This window comes from Argiope bruennichi, chromosome 2 (genome assembly GCF_947563725.1).
Source record: "Argiope bruennichi chromosome 2, qqArgBrue1.1, whole genome shotgun sequence".
In the NCBI taxonomy this organism is placed as follows: Eukaryota; Metazoa; Arthropoda; class Arachnida; order Araneae; family Araneidae; genus Argiope; species Argiope bruennichi.
In genome coordinates this window covers 42,160,640-42,182,550 of record NC_079152.1, presented here as the reverse complement: position 1 = coordinate 42,182,550, position 21,911 = coordinate 42,160,640, and the positions used below count along the sequence as shown (strand labels likewise).

The following is a 21,911-nucleotide window of genomic DNA, read 5'->3' as shown; positions in this document are numbered from 1 at the left end:
TCTATCAGCACATCAAAACATCGCAGAACTATTAAAACGAAACTGCCCAGTTCAACTATCTTCTAATTTAGAGATATTATAACTTCACTTTTTCATTAGTCTTATAAACTGAGCAGATATTAAACAGAAATTTGCTATAATAATTGATAGAAAACAGAAGTTGAATATCTTGCATATGATAATGGATAAAAACAAACGAATTAATAGTTTATTTGTTAAATTAATAGTTTTATTACCTGAAAACGATAACAAATTAATAGTTTATTTGTTAAATTAATAGTTTTTTTTTATCTGAAAACGATAACAAATTAATAGTTTATTTGTTAAATTAATAGTTTTATTATCTGAAAATGATAACAAATTTATAGTTTCATTTGCAGGTGACAATAAACATCAGACGATATTACTCACGATTTTTTTTTTTTGTCTGGGTATAAAGATTACTAATTATTATGTGTCGTGTTTTCATTTGTGAAAGACAGCTGAAATCATTTTTGCCCTCACGATATTTGTTTCTATTTTATTTTTATTTTATCTCAATTGTTAGCCATGTTTGGATAGACAGTAATTTCCTCTATATTCCGAATAAATGTTCGAAATAAAGAAGTCGTTTGGGTGTATTTTTATCGCTAACTGAAAGCAAACTTTCGAATGTGTTGTATAACGATTGATTGAGATAAAAATACAAAAACAGATCATTATATAAAAGCAATGTTGTATCTAAAATTTTATAGCCTGAAATTTGTACATTGCCACGCAAGTGAGATGCTCATACTTTTCACATATGGTGCAATTAAAAAGAACAACAGAAAAACATTAAAATAAAAATTGATAAATCAGCTGAGTTATCTAGAACTGATAAGAAAGGATAACATTGGCGAAACGGATTATTTACTTTTAAAGTTTTTCAATGATGAAGCTGGATTGCTAAGATGTTTTTACTAGGTTGTACTCAAAGGATTATTAAATATTTACTGTTTAGTTTACTGGGTTTTTCTCTTCAGTGTTTCGCAACGTATGACTCAGGTAAGTTGACTTATTTTACTTTTGAGTTCATAAAATACTGAAAAGAAACAATGAAATGTATTTCATATTTCTTGATTTCAATTTTTTACAAAAGTTTGAAAGTAATTAGAATTACTACATGCTTAAATGTTAAGAAATATAATGTCACATATTTGGCTAATCATGACATTGAAGTCAGGGAAAGATATAAAAGATAATTACTACTACTAAAGCCATAATTACTACTAATTACAAAGGAAACGTGCATATGTGTTTAATTTGAATTAAGGGTTTGACAAAATTTGGTAGAGATATAATTTAGCGGATAAAGCTTTCCATTAAATTAAGGGTTTGACAAAATTTGGTAGAGATATAATTTAGCGGATAAAAATGCACCCTTTGGAAGTTTTAAATAAAAATATAATTAACAAAAATCAGGCTTTATTTAAAAAAATTTTTTCGAAAGAATTCCAGAAAATTCTATTATATAAATTGATTTTTACCTAATTAAATCTGAAATTAAACTTCTTTTTTAAATTAAAAAAAATGCTTGAATAAAATTTATTTAATTCAACTAATTCATTAATTATTTGGAAATTATTTTATATATTTTGAGTTATTTAAATAAATTTTGCTATATTTTGTTTGGAGATTTGCATTGAACTAAGGATTAACTCCTGTTGCAAATTTATTTTGTCCAATTTTTAAATGGTATAAAAGTGATTAAAATAATTAAAAAATTTCTCTTCAGAACACACCCACATACAAAACGAGCTCGTAGCAATTAATCTGAACATAGCAGTTATTCATTCAAATTTTTAACTAGTTTACATTTTCTCACTTGTCTTAGTTATGCTTGCTCTAAACTGATTATACAATAGTATTAATAATATATGCTCACACGAAGTACAGGCAAATGGCATTCAAGACGATTTTTTTTTTCTGTAGAATTATTTATTCTCCTAACTGTTGAATCTTTATTTCTATCCCTACTATAATAAAGAAGACTGCCAGTCTGTATATGTTTTGGTGCTCTACAAGTCACACAGTCACACAATAAGTGCCATAGACAGTGGGATATTTCGGAGCAATTTGTTTGAAATTTTAAATAGTTTTATTATTTAAAAATTAAATTGAATTATGGCATTTTTCACAGTACCATTATTATTACACAAATTTAAATTATTATTACTACATATCGACATTTTTTATTATTAGAAATCATTATTATTACACAAAAATAAATATTACACCATTTAAAAATTCAAAACATTATTTTTCTAATGATATCGATTTAATTCTCGCATATTTTTCCTGTATTTTGATAATTTTCTAAGAAATATTTTTTTGCTTAATTTCCAACAATAGATTACATTGTTGCAATGAATTTCAAACCCTTTTAATTGTTTCATCAAATATTTAATTGCAGATTTTTATTTATTTATTTTTTTGCATTGTTAAAAGCTAAAGAAAAATGTTAAATATCTGTATAGTTCAGAAGACGAATAAAAAAAATTTGACGTTACAATTTCTCGAAAGTTAGAACAGAGAAGATTTTAGCGTATTTATGCTTTCATTAGTGCTAGTATGTCAGGAATTTCTCTCCGTTGATGTACAGTGGCTCAAAAAATTGAGAGTACACCTTACTTTTACTTCATAAATCCGACTTTCAATATAAATAACACATTACCGGGAAGTGCAAACATGATTTTATTTTTACACATAACAAATGGTTTAAAAATAAAGAAAAATCAACGAAAAATTTCTAAATTGAAAATTTCCAGAAGCATTTTAAATAAACATACGCAGAATTTCGCCTCAAAAAATTGAGAATACACCAATGAAATTTTTGCAACATCACGCATAGAAACAAAGTGTCACTTTTAAATTGCATGTCTTTTGGCTCTTATAATGGCCTCTAAACGTCATGGTACCGATTTGACCAGTTTTTGGTGGTATTTGAAGATATTTTACCCCATTCTTCTTGCACCACTTGTTTTAAATGGGTTTTGTTTCTAATTTTGTGTTTTTGAACCCTTTTTCGGGTATGGCCCACGAATATTCAATGGCATTGATGTTGGGGTACTGTGGTGGTGTGTGTAACTGCTATTTACAATGAAAAAGACACCATATTTTGAAGTTGCGTGTATTCTGTTTGGGGTCGTTGTCTTACTGGAAAATGAAATTTCCATCTAAACCCAAATTTTTAGCACTTTCCTTTAGATTGCTGCGAAGTATATCCAAGTAAGCCGTATCATTTATAATGCCATCTATAAAAATTAAATTTCCTACCCCGAATGAATCCCAGCTTGTTTAATGGCATTTAGCACAGTTTCAGCACTTACACTTCTGCCTATGATTTGAAAAGTTTCTGCAACAAGTTGGATGAACCATATGGTAGCAGCAATCTAAAGGAAAGTGTTAAAAATTTGGGTTTAGATGGAAATTCCATTTTCCAGCAGGACAACGACCCCAAACAGAATACACGTAACGTCAAAATATGATGTCTTTTTCATTGTAAACAACAGTTACACACACCACCACAGTACCCTGACATCAATGCCATTGAATATTCGTGGAGGATACTTGAAAGAGTGGTTCAAAAATACAAAATTAGAAACAAAACCCATTTAAAACAAGTGGTGCAAGAAGAATGGGGTAAAATATCTTCAGATACCACCAAAAATTTGTCGGATCGGTACCATGACGTTTAGAGACCATTATAAGAGCCAAAAGACATGCAATTTAATAGTGACACTTTGTTTCTATGCGTGATATTGCAAAAACTTCATTGGTGTATTCTCAATTTTTTGAGGCAAAATTCTGCGTATGTTTATTTAAAATGCTTCTGAAAATTTTCAATTTAGAAATTTTTTGTTGATTTTTCTTTATTTTTACTCTAAATTAAGCCATTTGTTATGTGTAAAAATAAAAACAAGTTTGCACTTCCAGTTAATGTGTTATTTATATTGAAAGTCGCATTTATCAAGTAAACGTAAGGTGTACTCTCAATTTTTTGAGCCACTGTATATGAAGAACCGATGTAAATCAATTACCTTAAATGTTTAAATTGTCTTTGTGGGTTTAGTGTTTACCTATTTCACGTAACTATGGAAATTAAGTTTTATCCAAACGATAAAACTAAAATTAAATATTGAGTAGTTTGAAGTTCATTATATCATTAAAATCACTGTTACATAGTTTTATTAAATTAGTTAGAAATTATTGAAATTAAAGAGAAAATTGTGCGAAAATGAACGCATCATTAAAAGTATAATTTTTGAGTTTTAAGGCAAGGTCATCATTTTTATTGGAAAATACTTTTAGAACATATACCGGAATAATATGCAAAATTTTCTTTTGATTAACAAAATTTAATCAACTTTTGACTCTGAAAAGATGACAGAGACCAGCCTCTACCTTGACGAGAACATGCGTTAAATTTCGTCAAAAAATATTATATAGATTTGTATAATCATATAAATATTTGCTTTTATATAATAAAGATAATTACAATTCAATAATTAAGCCAACCATTATAAAAGATTAATTATTAATCAGCCGTTTTACTGCATATTCAAAGAGATTACATACAAGGTGAGCATGTGAAATAAAAATTAAATTCGAAAATCAAGGAAAAGAATTATCAGATTTTTGTTTATCTAAAAATTTTCTTATAGAAAAAGATTATTTCTATGGAAACGGTGATGTGTATTTTTGTTGTTTAACAAGCTTTTAACTGAAGTTCAATTGATAATGCCTCGGTACACATTTGATAAGAACATGCATAGTTAAAAATAACAGAATGAAAAAAAGAGAAGTAAATACTTAAGATTCTTTTCTCATTTTTAAAAAAAGAAACAGTACTTTTCCATAAATTTTCTCTTATATTTTTGTATAAAAACTCCTTTTATATTTATTTACTCTGTAATAAAACACTCTTGTATAAATAAAAAAATACAATGAACTTTTAAAAATTCAAAATTTTATTATTACCAGAAGTAATAAGACAGTTTTTAAGATAGTAAAAAAAGTTTTTAAAGAGACACTTTGATTTGAGGAAGGCAAATAATAAGGACTTACAACAAATTCATGTAAACATTTTCACCTAACAGTAATATTCTAAGTTAAGTTTTAATTTCATTTATAACATTTTTTATATTTGCTGAATATTTAGAAATTTCTGATATTTTAATAATTTCCGGAGAGACAGATAAAAATATACTTAAAAAAAACCTACTCATCGTGGAAAACTATTAACTGTATTTAAACTGGAAAACTCTGACTATTAACTGTATTTTCATTTACATTAACAGCAACAGAAGAAAAATTCAAGATGAAATATTTGTAGGAACAATGAAAATTATTTGAGTTTCATGCCAATCTTGAAGTAATTTGTTTTAAAAACATCTTAAAAAGACCTTAAAAAATATTAAAAATAACAACAACAAAAAAGAATGAACGACAACTAAATTACTATTATTGAAAATGAAATTTTTTGAACTTTATTGTGGTGAAAAATTATTTTTTGCTCTATAATATTTTCAATAGTTATAATGTGAAAACTTCAAAACTAAAGTTAATTTTTAATTAATTAAAATTTCAAAAATAAATAAGTCTGAGGTGTGCATTTCCACTCTCCAATGTATATACGTTCTAAATCATACGGTGTGATCTACAGACACAAACACTTTCTTCTTTATTATTAGAAGAGAGCATTAAGTATTTTTAATACACATTACCGCTTAGTTTCTATTTAATATTATTTTAAGCATCTCACTCTTTTAGAAGCATGTTTTTGAGAACTTTAACTTTTTTAAATTTTTTTTTCTTCTTTTCTGTCATTATATTTTATTACTCATTATTATTAAAATTATAGAATATTCTAACTTACTTTTTCAAATTGATTTCCAGACGTCGTAAAGGGTTTGGAACATAAATTTTACAGAACGAATCGATTAAACTACAATTAAATTCTGAAAATATAAAAATAATGTAATGTCATCGAGAATACTCAAGTGAATAAACATTCAAAACTCTATATCCAGAAAGAATGAAAATTCGATTACTAATTCCATCTTTATGAAGCTAGTCAAATTCAATATAAGTGTTTAATATTACAAGATATCAAAATAGCCTTTTTCTTTGACTGTGTATGTTGATTAATACAATAATTTTTCAGAAAATTTTGGTGATTTTCAATAATGTTTCTTAGAAACAGTAAATTAAAAAAAGCATTTTTGCAATATATTAAAAATTTTTTTTAATTTATTCAAGTCTGTAACTGAAGACCAGACGTTTTTTAAAAAAATTTTGAAACAAGAAAGTCAAATTTACTGCCAGGTACTCCCAATTATATTAAATCAAAATTTAATTAATTTACTTAATTAAATGAAAATTAGGTTCTGGAAATCCTAAAGTAATATACCAAAACAATTGCGTTAAAGAATTAGTGAAAATTCGGTTCCAAAATTCCATTTTTAAGAAGAACCAAGTTCAAATTAAATAAAAGAGACGATATCTATTAATGAGACAAGAAATTTCTACGGAGTATCCTAACCTATATACGGAAATCATCAATTTGCATCATTATTTTTCAAAATCAAGTATCCAGAATTAAATTGTATCATTCCTTTATTTTCGTTTTTTCTAATTATATGAATCATTGATTAAAATTTCATCTTTACATTGTATTCGTTGAAATTTCATCTTTAAAAAAATCCACATTAATAGTGAAATTTCACTATGAAAAATTTCTAAATTAATTTGAAATTTATATCTTAAGCAAGTATTGAAGAACGAATTATAACATTTATTTATCTTCTTTCTTTCTAATTAGATGTGTCATCGATTAAAATTTCATCTGTGCATTCATTGAAATTCCATCCTTAAAAAAAAATCCACATTAATGATGAAATTTCACTATGAAAAATTCCTAAATTAATTTGAAATTTATATCCTAAGCAAGTATTGAGGAACGAATTATAACATTCATTCATTCATTTATCTTCTTTCTTTCTAATTAGATGAGTCATCGATAAAAATTTCATCTTTACATTGCATTCATTGAAATTCCATCTTTTAAAAAAATCCACATCAATGATGAAATTTCACCATGAAAAATTCCTAAATTAAGTTGAAATTTATATCCTAAGCAAGTATTGACGAACGAATTATAACATTCATTCATTCATTTATCTTCTTTCTTTCTAATTAGATGAGTCATTGATTAAAATTTTATCTTTACATTGCATTCATTGAAATTCCATCTTTAAAAAACGAATATTAATGATGGAATTTCACTATGAAAATCTCCCTATTCATTTGAAATTTTTATCCTAAGCAAGTATTGAGAAACGAATTAAAACATTCACTCATTCGGCCATTTTCTTTCTATTCAGATGAGTCATCCGAAGAAAGCAAGGAATACTTGGACAACGACTTTTTCCCATTCACCACCAGAAAGCGGTACATTTGGGAGGACTGGACAGTGCCAACACGAGAACCTCCGCATCGTTATGGCGACGGCGGTTACTCTGGTGGGGGAGATCCAACAGTCTTTTTTGTTATTCTCGGCGTTGGTATCGTAATATTTGTTGTTCTGCTCTTTCTTTGCAAGAAAGCCAGAGACGAAAGGGCCGATTCCGCTTCAAGAACTGTAGCGCATTCTCCAACTTCTGGGGTTAGTGGCACAGATGTGATCATCACTGTCACTGGATCTGCGACCAATAATCCCACTCCAGGACGCCCTGGACTTGTTCGGCAAACATCAGAAAAACCTCCTGATTATGCAACAGTTACACTAGGTGACCTCAGCAGCCCTAGATCTCCGTTTCCCTCAGTTTTGAGGCAGAAGAGTATCGAAACGCCACCACCGAAATATGACGAAACTAATCCCATGTTTAAATAACCAACTAAAATCAATAATGATGTTACTTACATCATTATTAATGTCAGTAAGTACATCATCATAATGATGATACTTACTGACTTCTGGGATAATTCCTGTTTTAGGAATTGTATATTGAGTGTTCGTATTGCCAGTGAATCAGTTATTTGGAAAAGGAGTTATCTCCATTTTCACAAAATTTACAGGAAGAGAACAATAACCCCTGTTTACAGCTATATTACTTGAAGAATTGAATCAGTAATCTAATCGTGCTTTTATTCACCTGATCTTACCTGATTTCACCTGATGTAAAAATGTCTATGTAATTATTTATGGTACTACAGAATAGATACTTAGGAAAAACATTTTTCCGATGTGCAGATGATCCTTTTTCCAAAAAAAAAAGAGGGTGATGGTTTTGTGATTTTAATTTTTCAAAAGCATTTTTTTAATCCTGGACTTCATGCATTATGAATTATGGCAAAAAAACTAATATCCCTGCAAAGTCACAATGGATTTACATATAATAAAAGATTAAAAAAAGAGGCAAAGTTATTTCTGACCAGGTGCACCGTCCGTTGCAGTTGATGTATTATTTCGTTTAGAAGTTTTTATAACTGACCGGTATGTATTGGTAAACTGGTCCTATAATTTCTCAAAATTGATAGGTAGTTTTCCTTGATACGCAGTGTTCCTTTCTTCATTTAGGAGAAAATAACTTATGAAAGCTATTTTGTTCTTTGCTTTTAAATGCTATTGACAAAGGGATCGTTTTCAGCATTGTTGAAGTGTAATTTATAATAATCGTTCACTATGAAATAAAAACTGTATTTTTGCTAAGCAATTCTTCGCTGACTCCAATTTCATCAGACCTTCTTTATAAAGAGGGGTGGGCACCAAATTTCAAAACCAAGTCGTTTGGATGTGTGATTCTTTGAACTTTGAATTTGCTTTGTATTTACAATAAATTCTATCAAATTTCAGTAGTCGACGAATGCGAGGTGAAGGACATGATCTATACAAATAAGGAATCCTGGAATGAGATGTTCATCCTAATGATTTATTTTTTCCTAAAATGCTTTAAAGGATGAAATGAAACTTCTATTCATATGGAGTATATGATTGGATATGAAGGGACTGACTCTAGAACCACCAAAATGTAAATTTATGAAAAAATTGACAATGACCCCCACCATAAAGACTGATTCTTTTCGAATAGTTTGATGGGATTAGGTTACTGACAATTGTACTTTACTTTGCTTTAAATGCTGCAAATTATATGCTGCAATTATTAAAAGCTCTTGTCGATAGTCGAATTGAACAACAGATAGTACTGGTTTTGGTAATAATGTTCTGGTTAAGTATATGAACTATATAGATTTTTGAGATATTGAACTGCATGAACTTTTTGAGAAAGTGAATGAGTTTACTACACTCTTACACTTTGCCAAACTATTTCAGTACTATGTCTTGAATATAGTCAATTTACATGATGTCATCAAATTACACATGTCATCAAAGTCGAATTGTATGTTGTTTTACTTTGTACTGTGATATAATTTTTTTTTCCATTCTGGAAGTTGTATAGTGATTTCCAACATAAAACTGAAGCTATACAGGGCCAAATTTAGAAAGTAAAAATATATAATTCACATCGCCAAGAATGCCAAATTGCCAAAGATTTAAGTTACCATATCAATGAAAAGTTCAAACGCTTTCAGATGCCATCCTCTGAGGAATACAGTATTCTTCTAGAAAAAAAAAAGTCAGTAAAAAAAGTCAGTGTATCAAAGTCATTAAAAAACGCTAGTTAGATTTGCAATAATTTCAGTTGAAAAATATTTTATGGAATTTTATGGAATTCCATCAACTTGAATGGTATGCATGACGAATTTTGATTGTCAAAATGCAGACGAGTTTCTATGCTAAAACAAATCCACTATTATGTGTTTGATGTCTAGTTTTTGTTTATAAATTTTTATTATTATTTTGCGTTTTTGTTGCTATTTTATTTTTGTTATAATCTTTAAAAATACGTTTTACTTTTTCATAAAAGACTTTTCATAGTGGAAGTTTTCTTGATACTATGTTAGAAGTATCAGATATTAATGGTAGTTAACGATCTTACTATCAGTTTTTATTGTTATCATGGTTTGTGTTGTATTTTGTCATATAATTGAATTTCACTGTACAGATTTTTATCACAATGCTTTTTAATGGAAACTACGGTTTATATTTTTCGCGTATAAATTCGTAGATTTAGATAATAAAAAGAGATTAAAGCAATTTAAGTTTATCTATTAGAAATTATTTAAGCGTTAGGACATTAATTATATTAGTCCCTTTATCAATTTTATTTTATTTATTTACTACTTTGGCGACCAGCCTGTTCGCCAATCTTAATGTTCATTAAAATTTTAATAATTAAATATTTTATGCAATTCCTACTTTAATAACTTCTTCATCAAAATATTTTAAAACTTCAAATTTTGATAGTCATATAATTCACTCATAATATTATAAAGGCCTTCAGTCATAACGTAATATGTATCTCTCTTTCTGTTAGCTCCCTTAGAATTTATGCTTTAAATTAAAGTGGAAAGGATGAATCTGCAATTAATATAATAATATTTTTTACTGAAACAAAGCATTTTTTTTAATAATATGATTATTGAAAACATAGTCATTGGGCGTTTAAACTTTATGGGAATTAAAGAAGATATATCTTAATTTATGTAATATCTCAAGAATTTGTCAACAAACTTTTCTCAGATTCATCATGAACAGATCGATTCATTAACAATGTTTCATTTTAAATGCATCAAGCACTAAGAAAATAAACCGAATCGTTTAAAATAATCGGTCGAAAACAGGTTAAAATAAACTACTTAAAAAACGATGTATTTAAAACTATAAGCATATACAAAAAAATATATGACTAACATAAATACAATTTAATTACAAAAGCATGCAACTAACCTAAAAATAATTTAAATCAAGAATCATCCGTTGATAATATTGTCAACAATCAGAACACAATGCGCATGCGTGAATTTTCAACGCCAGTTACGGTAACGCAAATGCGTGAATTTTTCTACGCCGGTTGGGGTAACGCTATGCAAATTAGAAATTTTTAATTTCCTTTATTCTGTTTTATTTTTATTCAAAAGTACTTCAGAATGAATCTGAAACATGGATTAATTCACAATGTTTAATTTTAAATTCATCAAACATTAAGAAAATAAACAGAATCGTTTGAAATAATCGGCCGAAAAATGTTAAGCCTAGCCTCATTACGGTTGGGAAAAAAAATTGAAGCCTTACTCATTTGGCGGTGGGGAAAATGAAAAGTTTTTTTTGATGGGAAAGTTAGTTTTTAATTAATAACTAAAATTCTAATTGAAAATTCAAAAAAGGGACCCCAGGTGCACATTCCCAACCTCCAAGGTATACATGCACCAAATTTGGTAGCTGTAGGTCAAACGGTCTGGCCTGCGAACACACACACACACACACACACACACACATTGAGCTTTATATAAGTATAGATTGAGGGTTTCAATAATTTTAGCGGAAAATAAATTTGTATTAACGTTAATAATATGAATGACAAGTTTTTATCACCAAAATCCAAATGACTGTAATAAGAAATCCATATTTATATATTATACGCCCTATTTTTGTTCATGGAATTTTTGTATCATGTTTTGTTACTTTTGCATCGTTGTTTAGTTAAAGTTTTATTCTTTATCATTTCGTATTTTTTGAAAAAAAAATTTCATATTAAAAATCTTTTTTTTATTATTAAGGTAAAAACAGTTTTCCGTTCATTCTTTCATGTATAGTAAAATTTACTTCTTTCTTTCTTTCTTTTTTCTTTAGTTTCTTGTATAAGAAGTATAAATAATGTATTGTAATCGTTGAAAAATTCGAACTTGACGAATTTCCACGTTCTGACGCTCTTTTACTCGAAAATTATATTTTTGGCATTATATATATAACTGCCTCTCTGTCTACGAATCCGTATGTCTATTTATCTACGAACAAAATTGCTTTGATCTAGACTGATGAAAATTAATATATAGACTTACGATCGAATATGTGGATTTCTGTCAAATTTTAAACAAAATCCATGAATAGGAAGTGCGCTTTTCTGTTCGATTAAAAATAAATTCGGAAGCTCCAAATCGCAAAGAGGAAGGTAAAATAAATTTGGTACACCTGGTAAATTTTGGTAACTGGTAAATTTTGTGACCAGTCTTTCAAAAATCTACCTTCTGTAGACCTGTACTTTCGTACATACATAAACGTAAGAAATCATAAACGGAATTTACTAAATCAACGAAATTCAGCATGTTATTTTGTGACAACAACTGTAATTTCATACCTTTAACTCAAATGTCGTCATCTGAGCGCGATTGAAAAATAAGCCTCTAATCTTCTAAACTAACCTCCGTGTTGCTTCCAAGCAAGACGTCAGTATAATTAAAATTTTACTAAAACTATCATAATAACAGTTGTTTGAGGAAATCCTGAGCATCAAGTTATGCATAAAAAGTCAAATTGAAACTAAGAATTACCAATATTAAAATGAAAGGATTTTATGCAAACCAGTCAATGAAATTAAACATAACCGATATTTTCGGTGAACCAGCTAGCTGGTAAATACGACTATTTTCTACTGATGATAAAGATAAAATTGTTACAAAAAATTTTCTACAACAAAATACCGTTAATCAATTGTAATAACGCAGCGCACTTAATCGCTAATTCAGCAGCTTACTTGCTGTCTAATCTTCTCAAATCTTTTTACCTGTCTGCGACTCCGACTCTCTCACACACGACTTCTTCGCAGCTTCAGAGTGCCCGTCTTTTATAGTTTCGGGAGGCGGGGCTAGAATCTTCAGACCAATCAGGACGTATCTGTGTGTATCTCGGTTCTTACTGGATGGATCGTGAAACTTCACGAACTTTCCAGTATGATCCATTTAGTCGCCAAACTCGCCAAATTCATCGCCAAACCGCCAAATGCACGCCAAGCTCAGCACGCACAGAACAGATCTTACAACGGTTTTACCGGTTTTTTCCACGATGACACTATTCAGATTTGTAACAATATGTATATGTGTATTATTGCTCAACAGGCTAGATGGTATGACCTACAACTATCAAATATAGTACACAGAATATGCAACTTAAAGTGATTTTTTTATTAAAAAATGTTATAAAAATTTACTTCAATTTTGGACTTTTCCGTGATTATTTTAGATTAAAGAAGTTTGCTCAAAAATTTATTTTACACGGTTTTTTATTTAATTTCCAACAAAAGATTACATTGCTGTTCTGAAAATCAAGTCGTTTTCCTTTTTTTTCATCAAATATTTAATCACGTGATTTTCTTCTATTACTAAAAGAAAAAAAAAAGAGATTCCTTTTAATAATTTTGTATTTTACAAGATCGATAAATAATAAATAAATGTAAATAATATATAAAATATATTATTATAAATGATAAAAAATACGATATAAATAATATATAAAACAATGCCGCGAAACTCAGAAAGTATATGAACCATACATTTATGTTTTTAATGTCTTTACGATGTCATGGAACTGGTCTCCGTTAGAAAGGTTCATGTACATAATAAACAGAGAATATTTAAGGCAATTAAAATAACATCTCTTCAATGCCTGACATGTGATGGAATTATAGACATGAAATTGTACTAAACGATTTAACTAAAATTTACTTAACTCTCTAGTTGGTTCAATACTCCTGATGAACCAGTTGGTCGTTAAAGACGACTAGTATAACAATAAACTACAAGAACAGATAGAAGTTCATACGTTTGAATTGAGTGCAAGTTGAGGAATTTATAGATAGAATAAATAAATAGAAGAATAAATTTCTAAGAATTTTATTTTATCTTGAATAATGCAGATAAAATAGTTTACCAAAGATCCTGCAAGATAGGTGATTGTTATTTACACTGTCTTATCGGAAGATTACATTTTTACATGTGGATTACAAGATTACATGGTGGGCCTCAGTATCCTCGGTAAAGGCACTACAGAAACGGGTGGGCCAATTCCTAAAAATTTGACCCCTTATTAAATATATCGAGAAATCAATGTCACATTAGAAGATAGAACGTCTCTCTTCGCCAAAACAGAAACTCTTGAAAGGAAATAATATAATTCTAATAAATTCTGGATAATTTATTGAAATTGGAAACTTCTGGAGCTGTAATCCATGGCACCTTTTCGTAAGTGATTGAGTTTTGAATTCTTTTAAATTCTAAACTGATAAACAATAATCTATATTCATTTAAAAATTCTTTATTTAAAACTCGTTAGTTTCAAATTTGAAATGAAGTATAGTCACGACAGTTGTCATGTGTATAGACATTTTATGTTTAATTTCTCTTTTTCAATGCTATGTTTAATTTGTTTCATGTCTGTAGAAATAGAATTCAGTAATTGATGTCGCGCTCATTTCTTGTGACGGTAGATAAGAGAAGGACATATCTTTTTAGGAAAGATCCACTTTTAAAATAATGTTTTCCAAAATAATATTTTCAGAGACACTAATCAGCTATTGATCATCTAAGAAATATATCTTTTTAAAATATTAACCTAAGATTTATTTTGCTAATAAAATGTGTTTTAAATCTTCTCTGTTTATAGAAACTATAATATATTCAATTCAACTGCAATTTTATTATTTATGAGTCTTCTTTGGTTGTCACCTAATTCGGTGGGATTAATAGTTGCTAAATTTGATAAGCAAGCAAGATGTTATACTTTAGGAGCTTGTTATAGTGCCATGCATCTTAATAACTTTTTGTCATCTTAAAATTTGAACATTAAATGAAACAGAAATGATTAAAGTTGAACTAAGGCAAAGGTCTTTGAGCTGAAACTAAACATATTTTCTCATTAATAAAGATGAAAGTGTATGTTTATGTGTTTAAAATTTCATTTAATTAAAAATTAAATAATATTTTCCATCATAAAATAAAGTCCTTTATTTAAAAATTAAATAAAGTTTTCCACCCTAATTGCCAAAAAGACGTCTGTGGTGACTATTTTGAGAGAAAATAAAGACTCATTATATGATCTTGTACGAAGCGTTTCACAATGCTTGAACTAAGTAACGAGAAGACATATTGCAATAAAACAATAAAAAAAATAATAAAAAAAAATAAAAAAGAACATTTTGCAATTGGCCTCGTTGATACAATTCTGGAAGGGAAAAAACAAACAAACAAACTTGACAACATAAAAGCTATCTGGGAAATTCACCTTAGATATTGGCGCAGCGCCATCTACAAACCAAACTTTTAACTATTTTCGGTTTTCACAGAGGATATCTCTCATATTACATGCTGGTGAAATTCTTATTATTTGAGAACTATTGAATCGACTCAAAAGCTTTATGGAAAGGTGAATTTTAATTATAAAAACCTTGTAAATAAAGCTGAATTGATCCCCCCCTTTCTCTCTATATAAATGCAAGCTATAGACTATATATTTTGTTCATAAATTGTATGAAAAATAAGGAAGATGTTTAAGAAGGTTAAGAAGTGATATTCATTCAGAAGGTATCGTATAGTTTCAACAGATAATTTATATTGAATAAAAACTTTATTGCTATTGTGTGTAGTATTGTGAAAGCTAACAAATGGTGGCTGCTACAATTCGTGCTGTAAATTGACTTCAAATTTGTCTAAATATGAAAGAGATTGATTTTAAATATAAGTTATTTTATCTTATTAATATTAAAAGATGGTTCTTTCATTTGGAAAGTATTTTGGAGTGTCCAATTATTAAAAAACATGATTATTTGTTTTTAAAGTTTAACGATAATAAAATTTACTTTTGAAAATACACGCCTTCATATTCTACGTTATAAATACGAAGTTAAGCTGCGCTCATAATGTTTAAATAAATTTGTATCTTTTTTTAAAAATGTTAATAATTTTTTAAGGAAAAAATTTGGGGGAGGGCTATTTTTAAAAATTGTTTATGACTATCTGTGATATTTCGTGAAACTGCAAAATATTTATTTTTGGTGAATTAGAATTTTTTTTATCAATAAATAATGTTCGAAACAATATTAAAAAATTTTTTAATATAAAATTTTATAGAAAAAAAAATATATGCTTTGGGATTTTGCCGAGTATTAATTTTAAATACATTTTAACTTCCTGGCGTATAATATATATTTATCATTTTAACTTTCAATATCTAATTTGTCACTTGATAATTTTATCTTTTTTGCTATAAACATTTTTTAATATATAAATGCTACAATTTTTTTTCAAACTTTCTGAAGTAAAAACAACGTTTTAATAGAGTTTTTGTAACAAGTACTTAATCAAAAAAATTACATTAATAAAACTAACTGGAGCGGTCTTCTCTAAACTTTCTCGCATACTCACTAATAAAGGTGTTATCGCCCCTCCCCTCCCTTGCATAAATCTGTGGATCTCCGACAAGGTCACGATCGACACGGAATGGTCAGATTTTTAATTCTAATGTCCCGTACAGAAAAATTATGTGCTTCGAAATATAGTGAAGTATTAACTCTGGCTTCTGTATTAATAGCATGCTAATGATGAACAATCGATACAAAAAAGCAATTTTTGGCGTAATTTTTGGCGATTCTTTTTATTTTCTCCTTACGAAAAAAAAAGTATAATAATTATCAAAAATCTGAAACTCGAAATTTTTTCAAATTTTGTGGTTTTATATCAGGATGCAAAAGTACACACCAACAAAGCGTAATTATGCGATGTTAAAATTTTTATGCAAATCGTATAAAAATTTTAGACTACGAGGAAAGCTTTTATGTCAGAATTGTTTTATCCTACATGAGCATTTTGCACTGTGAATTATAGTGAAGAAACCAGTTAGTTTAGTTATATTAACGCCCTGTTTTAAGGCAAGACTAGTATTATTTTGGGAATAAACTTGTAATTTTGAAACGTGGTCAGAAGGCGAGGACGACACCTGAACTGACAGCCTCCCTCACGAAACTTCCGCACCACGCCAGCGGAAGGACATTTTGCCCCAACGGATTTAACCCTTTCTAGGGCCGTGGGAAGTATGCTTCCCACCAAAATTATCAATCTTTGTATGAATTTATGCAGGTTGGCATCAATTCTGACAATTTTTTTTAGAAAGACAGAAACTTCGAGGCTTCAGTTCTTTATCTTACACAAAAGGATATGTCTTGATTTGTTAGTTAATTATTAATTAACCTAATTAATTAATTTATCAAATTATATTTATCTAATAAGCTAAATGAATCCTTTTTCTTATTCTAATTTCAAGCCTAAAAATATTTTAACATAATACGACTAAAAAAAAGGCCCTTTAAAGGGTTAACGTACACCAAGGCCGATTACACGACGGCTCTTCGGTCGAATCGGGTCTCGAACTCCTCCGGTTTCGAAGTCGAGGCCTTACCATCAGGCCACCGCATCTCCTGTAAAGAAGCCAGAGTAAGCAATTTTAGGCGTCTTTTTGCTGCTCGATTGAAACACGATTTGACATAGATCTTGTTATATTTTTGTAACAGCATCCCATGCGAAATCTTATCGCACCTTACAGTTTTTGAATGCAGAGAGTTTTGAAAGATTCTGTTTCTAGATATATATCAGATTTCTTTGATTTGAAGGATAGCTTTGATTTGATTCATGTTTGCTCAGTTTTACTCTGTGATGTAGAAATGACAGTCCTCAGAATGGAATGTGTAATTGAAAATAATGGAGGGTTCATTGAACATATGTACGGAATCACGTTTCGTTAGGGATCATGGAACTTTCTCTATAGCCTTTTATTATAACACCCCAGTATATAAATTATGTTGCAAAAAAAAAATATTTGGATTTAAAAATTAATATCTAGATACCACCAAATTTTTATAAATATTTTATTGAATTCGTTAGGGAAAAAAATGCACAGTAGGGAGATATTCCTGACATTTTATAATTTAGATAAAAAGAATTATATGTAAGCATTGATTGGATTTTTTATCAGTTGGGGATTATGAATTGGATTTCAAGATATTTTGGTTTCCTGCGCCTTCGACGATTAAACCAAAGCCTCGGAAGCTTTGTGATAGCTCGGTTCGGGTTCCAAGTTAGAAATATTTTTCCGCCGAACAATTATCATATGAGTGTGTCTAGTGGACATTAAATCTATCGATGCCAAATATCCTCCCAATGATAAAATGCAAAAATTTAAAATGAATGTTATAAACTCAACTATGTCTTCACCGTCATCTGTCCACAATTCAAAATTAGGATAGATAGCTTTGTCTCAGTATAGAATCATATTATAACAGAACTTAATATAACATTACCACGTGCGGCAAGAAAATCAAAGATAGTCCAATTAGCAGCGAGTTCACACATAACATCCGATACTTTATAAAAATCAGAAGACTTATATCTTTTAAATGAATTAATTTTCAACTTAAGACCTTTTTTTTATGTAAACTGGGTTTCGGAAAACAGTTTCTGGCGAAGATTAGTGAACGTCATTCTTACTTTTTTGACAATTGACAGCTGAACGAATGTAGCTCGTCGTTGACGATTTTGTGACAAAAGAATCTGGACGGACGTGGCGCATCTTTCTATCTCAAGCGGTTAACTAAACTTTAAAATTTGTACTTTATTCAGAATAAAAATTTCTCATTTAAATAAATTAAAGAATATAAAACCAAAATTCAACAAAGTTGGAAATATTACATAGAAGAGTTTTAGATAGATTGATTTTATATCCTGAAGATCACATTTAGACAAATTTTTTTTTGTTCCAAGTTGAAATTAAATCTGTTTCAGATTAAAAATGTAAAGATTAAGATTAAATTTAGAAAATTAACTTCAATCTTTAAACTTTAGTATAACAAGAATGTAACTGTGTTTTCTTTTCTTACATTTTAGCGCAAAGAATTACAGTTTTTGCTGATGAAGATTACAGCCTCACAGAATATCTGCCCAATAAGTTTGAAAACTTTGCCGTCACTACTTTTGAATCTTCAGATTATGAGCCATCAACTTTTGAACCTTCATATTTTGAAGACGAAAACGATAAATACATATTCAATATTTGGTCACTAATTTTTATAATACCAGTTTTTTTAGTTCTGCGCTTTTTGGTCTTCTTATATTATACAGTTTCAAAGAGGATTTCCTGCGTATCCTGCTTCGCCTGGCTTCAAACGCATCAGACACTTGCTACAAGAGACATTGAAAGTAAATCGGAAACGTCTGGGGATATTGAAACTACAACCTCTGCTGTAAACGCCATTGAAGGCAAGTTCACTCAAGAAACAATGTGTTATAACTCAGAAGTAAAAAATTCTACTGTTAATGATAAGTTCAAAAGATCTACCGAGGATAAAAGTGTGGTTGATCGATCAACAAGAGAAAACCTTGTAAGAAATTTAAAAACACCTGGAGATATTGAGATTATAAATTCTTTCAGTAACACTGCAAATGGCAGGTGTTCCCAAAAAGCAATGATCATGAATTCAGAAAAACCAATTTCTTCTTTTAGTTCCAATTTCGAAGTATCTACTAATAAAGAAAGTGGGGTTGCTCAAGCAATAAGCGAGAACCTGGAAAACAATTCGAAAACAGCTGAAGATCTTGAAACGACAACTTCCTTCATCGTTACCGTAAACGGTAAATGTTCCCAAAAAACAATGATTGCTAATTCAGAAGTAACAAATTTTTCGTTTAGTTCCAGCTTCGAAGAATCAACCGAGGATAAAAGTGAGGTTGATCAATCAACAATGGAAAACCTTGTAAGAAATTCGAAAACACCTGAAGATATTGAAACTATAAATTCTTTCAGTAACACTGCAAATGGCAAGTGTTCCCAAAAAGCAATGATCATGAATTCAGAAGAACCAATTTCTTCTTTTAGTTCCAATTTCGAAGTATCTACTAATAAAGAAAGTGGGGTTGATCAAGCAATAAGCGAGAACATGGAAAACAATTCGAAAACAGTTGAAGATCTTGAAACTACAACTTCCTTCATCGTTACCGTAAACGGTAAATGTTCCCAAAAAACAATGATTGCTAATTCAGAAGTAACAAATTTTTCGTTTAGTTCCAGCTTCGAAGAATCAACCGAGGATAAAAGTGAGGTTGATCAATCAACAATGGAAAACCTTGTAAGAAATTCGAAAACACCTGAAGATATTGAAACTATAAATTCTTTCAGTAATACTGCAAATGGCAAGTGTTCCCAAAAAGCAATGATCATGAATTCAGAAGAACCAATTTCTTCTTTTAGTTCCAATTTCGAAGTATCTACTAATAAAGAAAGTGGGGTTGATCAAGCAATAAGCGAGAACATGGAAAACAATTCGAAAACAGCTAAAGATCTTGAAAAGACATCTTCCTTCATCGTTACCGTAAATGGTGAATGCTCCCAAGAAACAATGATTGCTAATTCAGAAGTGACAAGTTCTTCGTTTAGTTCCAGTTCCGAAGAATCTACCGAGGATAAAAGTGAGGTTGATCAATCAACAATGGAAAAGCTTGTAAGAAATTCGAAAACACCTGAAGATATTCAAACTATAAATTCTCTAAGTAAAAATGTTAATGGTAAGTGTTCCCAAGAAACAATGATTATGAATTCAGAAGAACCAAATTCGTATTTTTGTTCCAGTTTTGAAGGCTCTTCTAATAAAAGAAATGAGTTTGATCAATCAATAAGCGATAACATGGGAAACAATTCGACAACACCTGAAGATATTAAAATTAAAATTCTTTTATTAACACCCTCAATGGCAAGCTCTTCCAAGAAGCAATAATTGTTAATTCAGAAGAACAACTAAATTCTTCTTTCAGTTCCAGTTTCGAAAGATCAATCCCCCCCCCCCCCGAAAAAAAGAGGTTGATCAATTAATAAGTCATAAAACGGAAAACCATTCTTATAAAATGTGAAGATAATAATACTACAATCTCTTTCATCGACATCGTTAATGGCAAATGCTCCCAAGAAACTATAATTGTTAATTCAGAAGTAACAAATTCTAATTTCTGCTTGAATTTCGAAGGATCTTCCATGAGAAAAAGTCAGACTGATCTATCAGCTGCAATTTGGAAACATATGAATCAGGTGCAATTCTGAAACATCTGAAAATACTGGAACTACAGCCTCATTCGTCAACACCAGTGTTGGCCATCACTGGTGACAATGATGGCCAACAATGAAACAATGACTGTTCATTAAGAAGTAAAAAGTTCTTTTAGCTCGAAGTTCGAAGAATTTTTTTAAGAAATAAAAGTGGGATTGAATAACATCCAAGAAATAAACCATCTCATTATTTCATAGATGCATAGGTTGATCTGAGAAATGCATTGTTGCCCCCCCCCCCAGTTTAAAAGGAAGAGAAATGAAATTCTTTTTCAGAATAAGAAAAAGTTTGCACAATGTTCGGGTGAATGTTTTTGTACCAGAGTATGACTTTATTCTCTGTTTCATTACCTGCGAGTCAGTATTTTATTTATTAGTCTAAACCAACCTGTTATATTTGCATCAGTTATCATTATCAATGCCAATTCTGCAAAATTATCTTCTTATATTTACTATCTGTCTACAACCATCCTATTTTGAAGGTAAGCTTTAAAACGGATGACAGCTAGTAAAGTAATTTCAAGATCTAGACAGAAGTTTTGTCAGCAACTGATTCTATCTTCAGAATTACTTAGATTTAGTATCAGTTCATAACCATTAAAATGCTGAAATAAATTTTAGGCTGAATCCCAACTACTACAGATCCAGGATTTCAAACCAGGCAGAAGTAATAGATGAAATCTTAATGTTTATCTGTATGAAAAGATAGTTTAATTGAAGTCCTTACCCAGTATGAGTTCAGAATTATAAATCACAACACAAATGATATTGATTTCTGTGTCTGCAAATTGTTTAATTTGAAAAAAAAAAATGTTTCATTGTTATTTGTCAAACACTTTAAGAAATTTTTCTT

General features: G+C 29.3%; 2 protein-coding genes across 2 annotated transcripts; both read left to right on the top strand.

Annotated features, from left to right (window-relative positions):
- Window positions 1-902: 902 nt before the first annotated feature.
- LOC129961863 (uncharacterized) lies at window positions 903-9,881 on the top strand. The gene is made up of 2 exons (XM_056075462.1): window positions 903-1,026; window positions 7,407-9,881. Exons 1-2 carry the CDS (start codon window positions 933-935, stop codon window positions 7,913-7,915), a joined length of 603 nt encoding a protein of 200 aa, XP_055931437.1. The 5' UTR covers window positions 903-932; the 3' UTR covers window positions 7,916-9,881.
- A 4,071-nt stretch (window positions 9,882-13,952) lies between these two features.
- On the top strand, window positions 13,953-20,800 carry LOC129961862 (E3 ubiquitin-protein ligase RBBP6-like). The gene is made up of 2 exons (XM_056075460.1): window positions 13,953-14,160; window positions 18,850-20,800. The coding sequence occupies exons 1-2, from the start codon at window positions 14,148-14,150 to the stop codon at window positions 20,730-20,732; spliced, it is 1,896 nt and encodes a 631-aa protein (XP_055931435.1). The 5' UTR covers window positions 13,953-14,147; the 3' UTR covers window positions 20,733-20,800.
- Window positions 20,801-21,911: the final 1,111 nt, after the last annotated feature.

Excerpts from the sequence above, each read along its gene's own strand:
- LOC129961863 (XM_056075462.1), top strand. The coding sequence starts at position 933 with ATGTTTTTACTAGGTTGTACTCAAAGGATTATTAAATATTTACTGTTT. Across the intron at positions 1,027-7,406 it reads TTTCGCAACGTATGACTCAG|ATGAGTCATCCGAAGAAAGC; the intron begins GTAAGTTGACTT and ends CTTTCTATTCAG.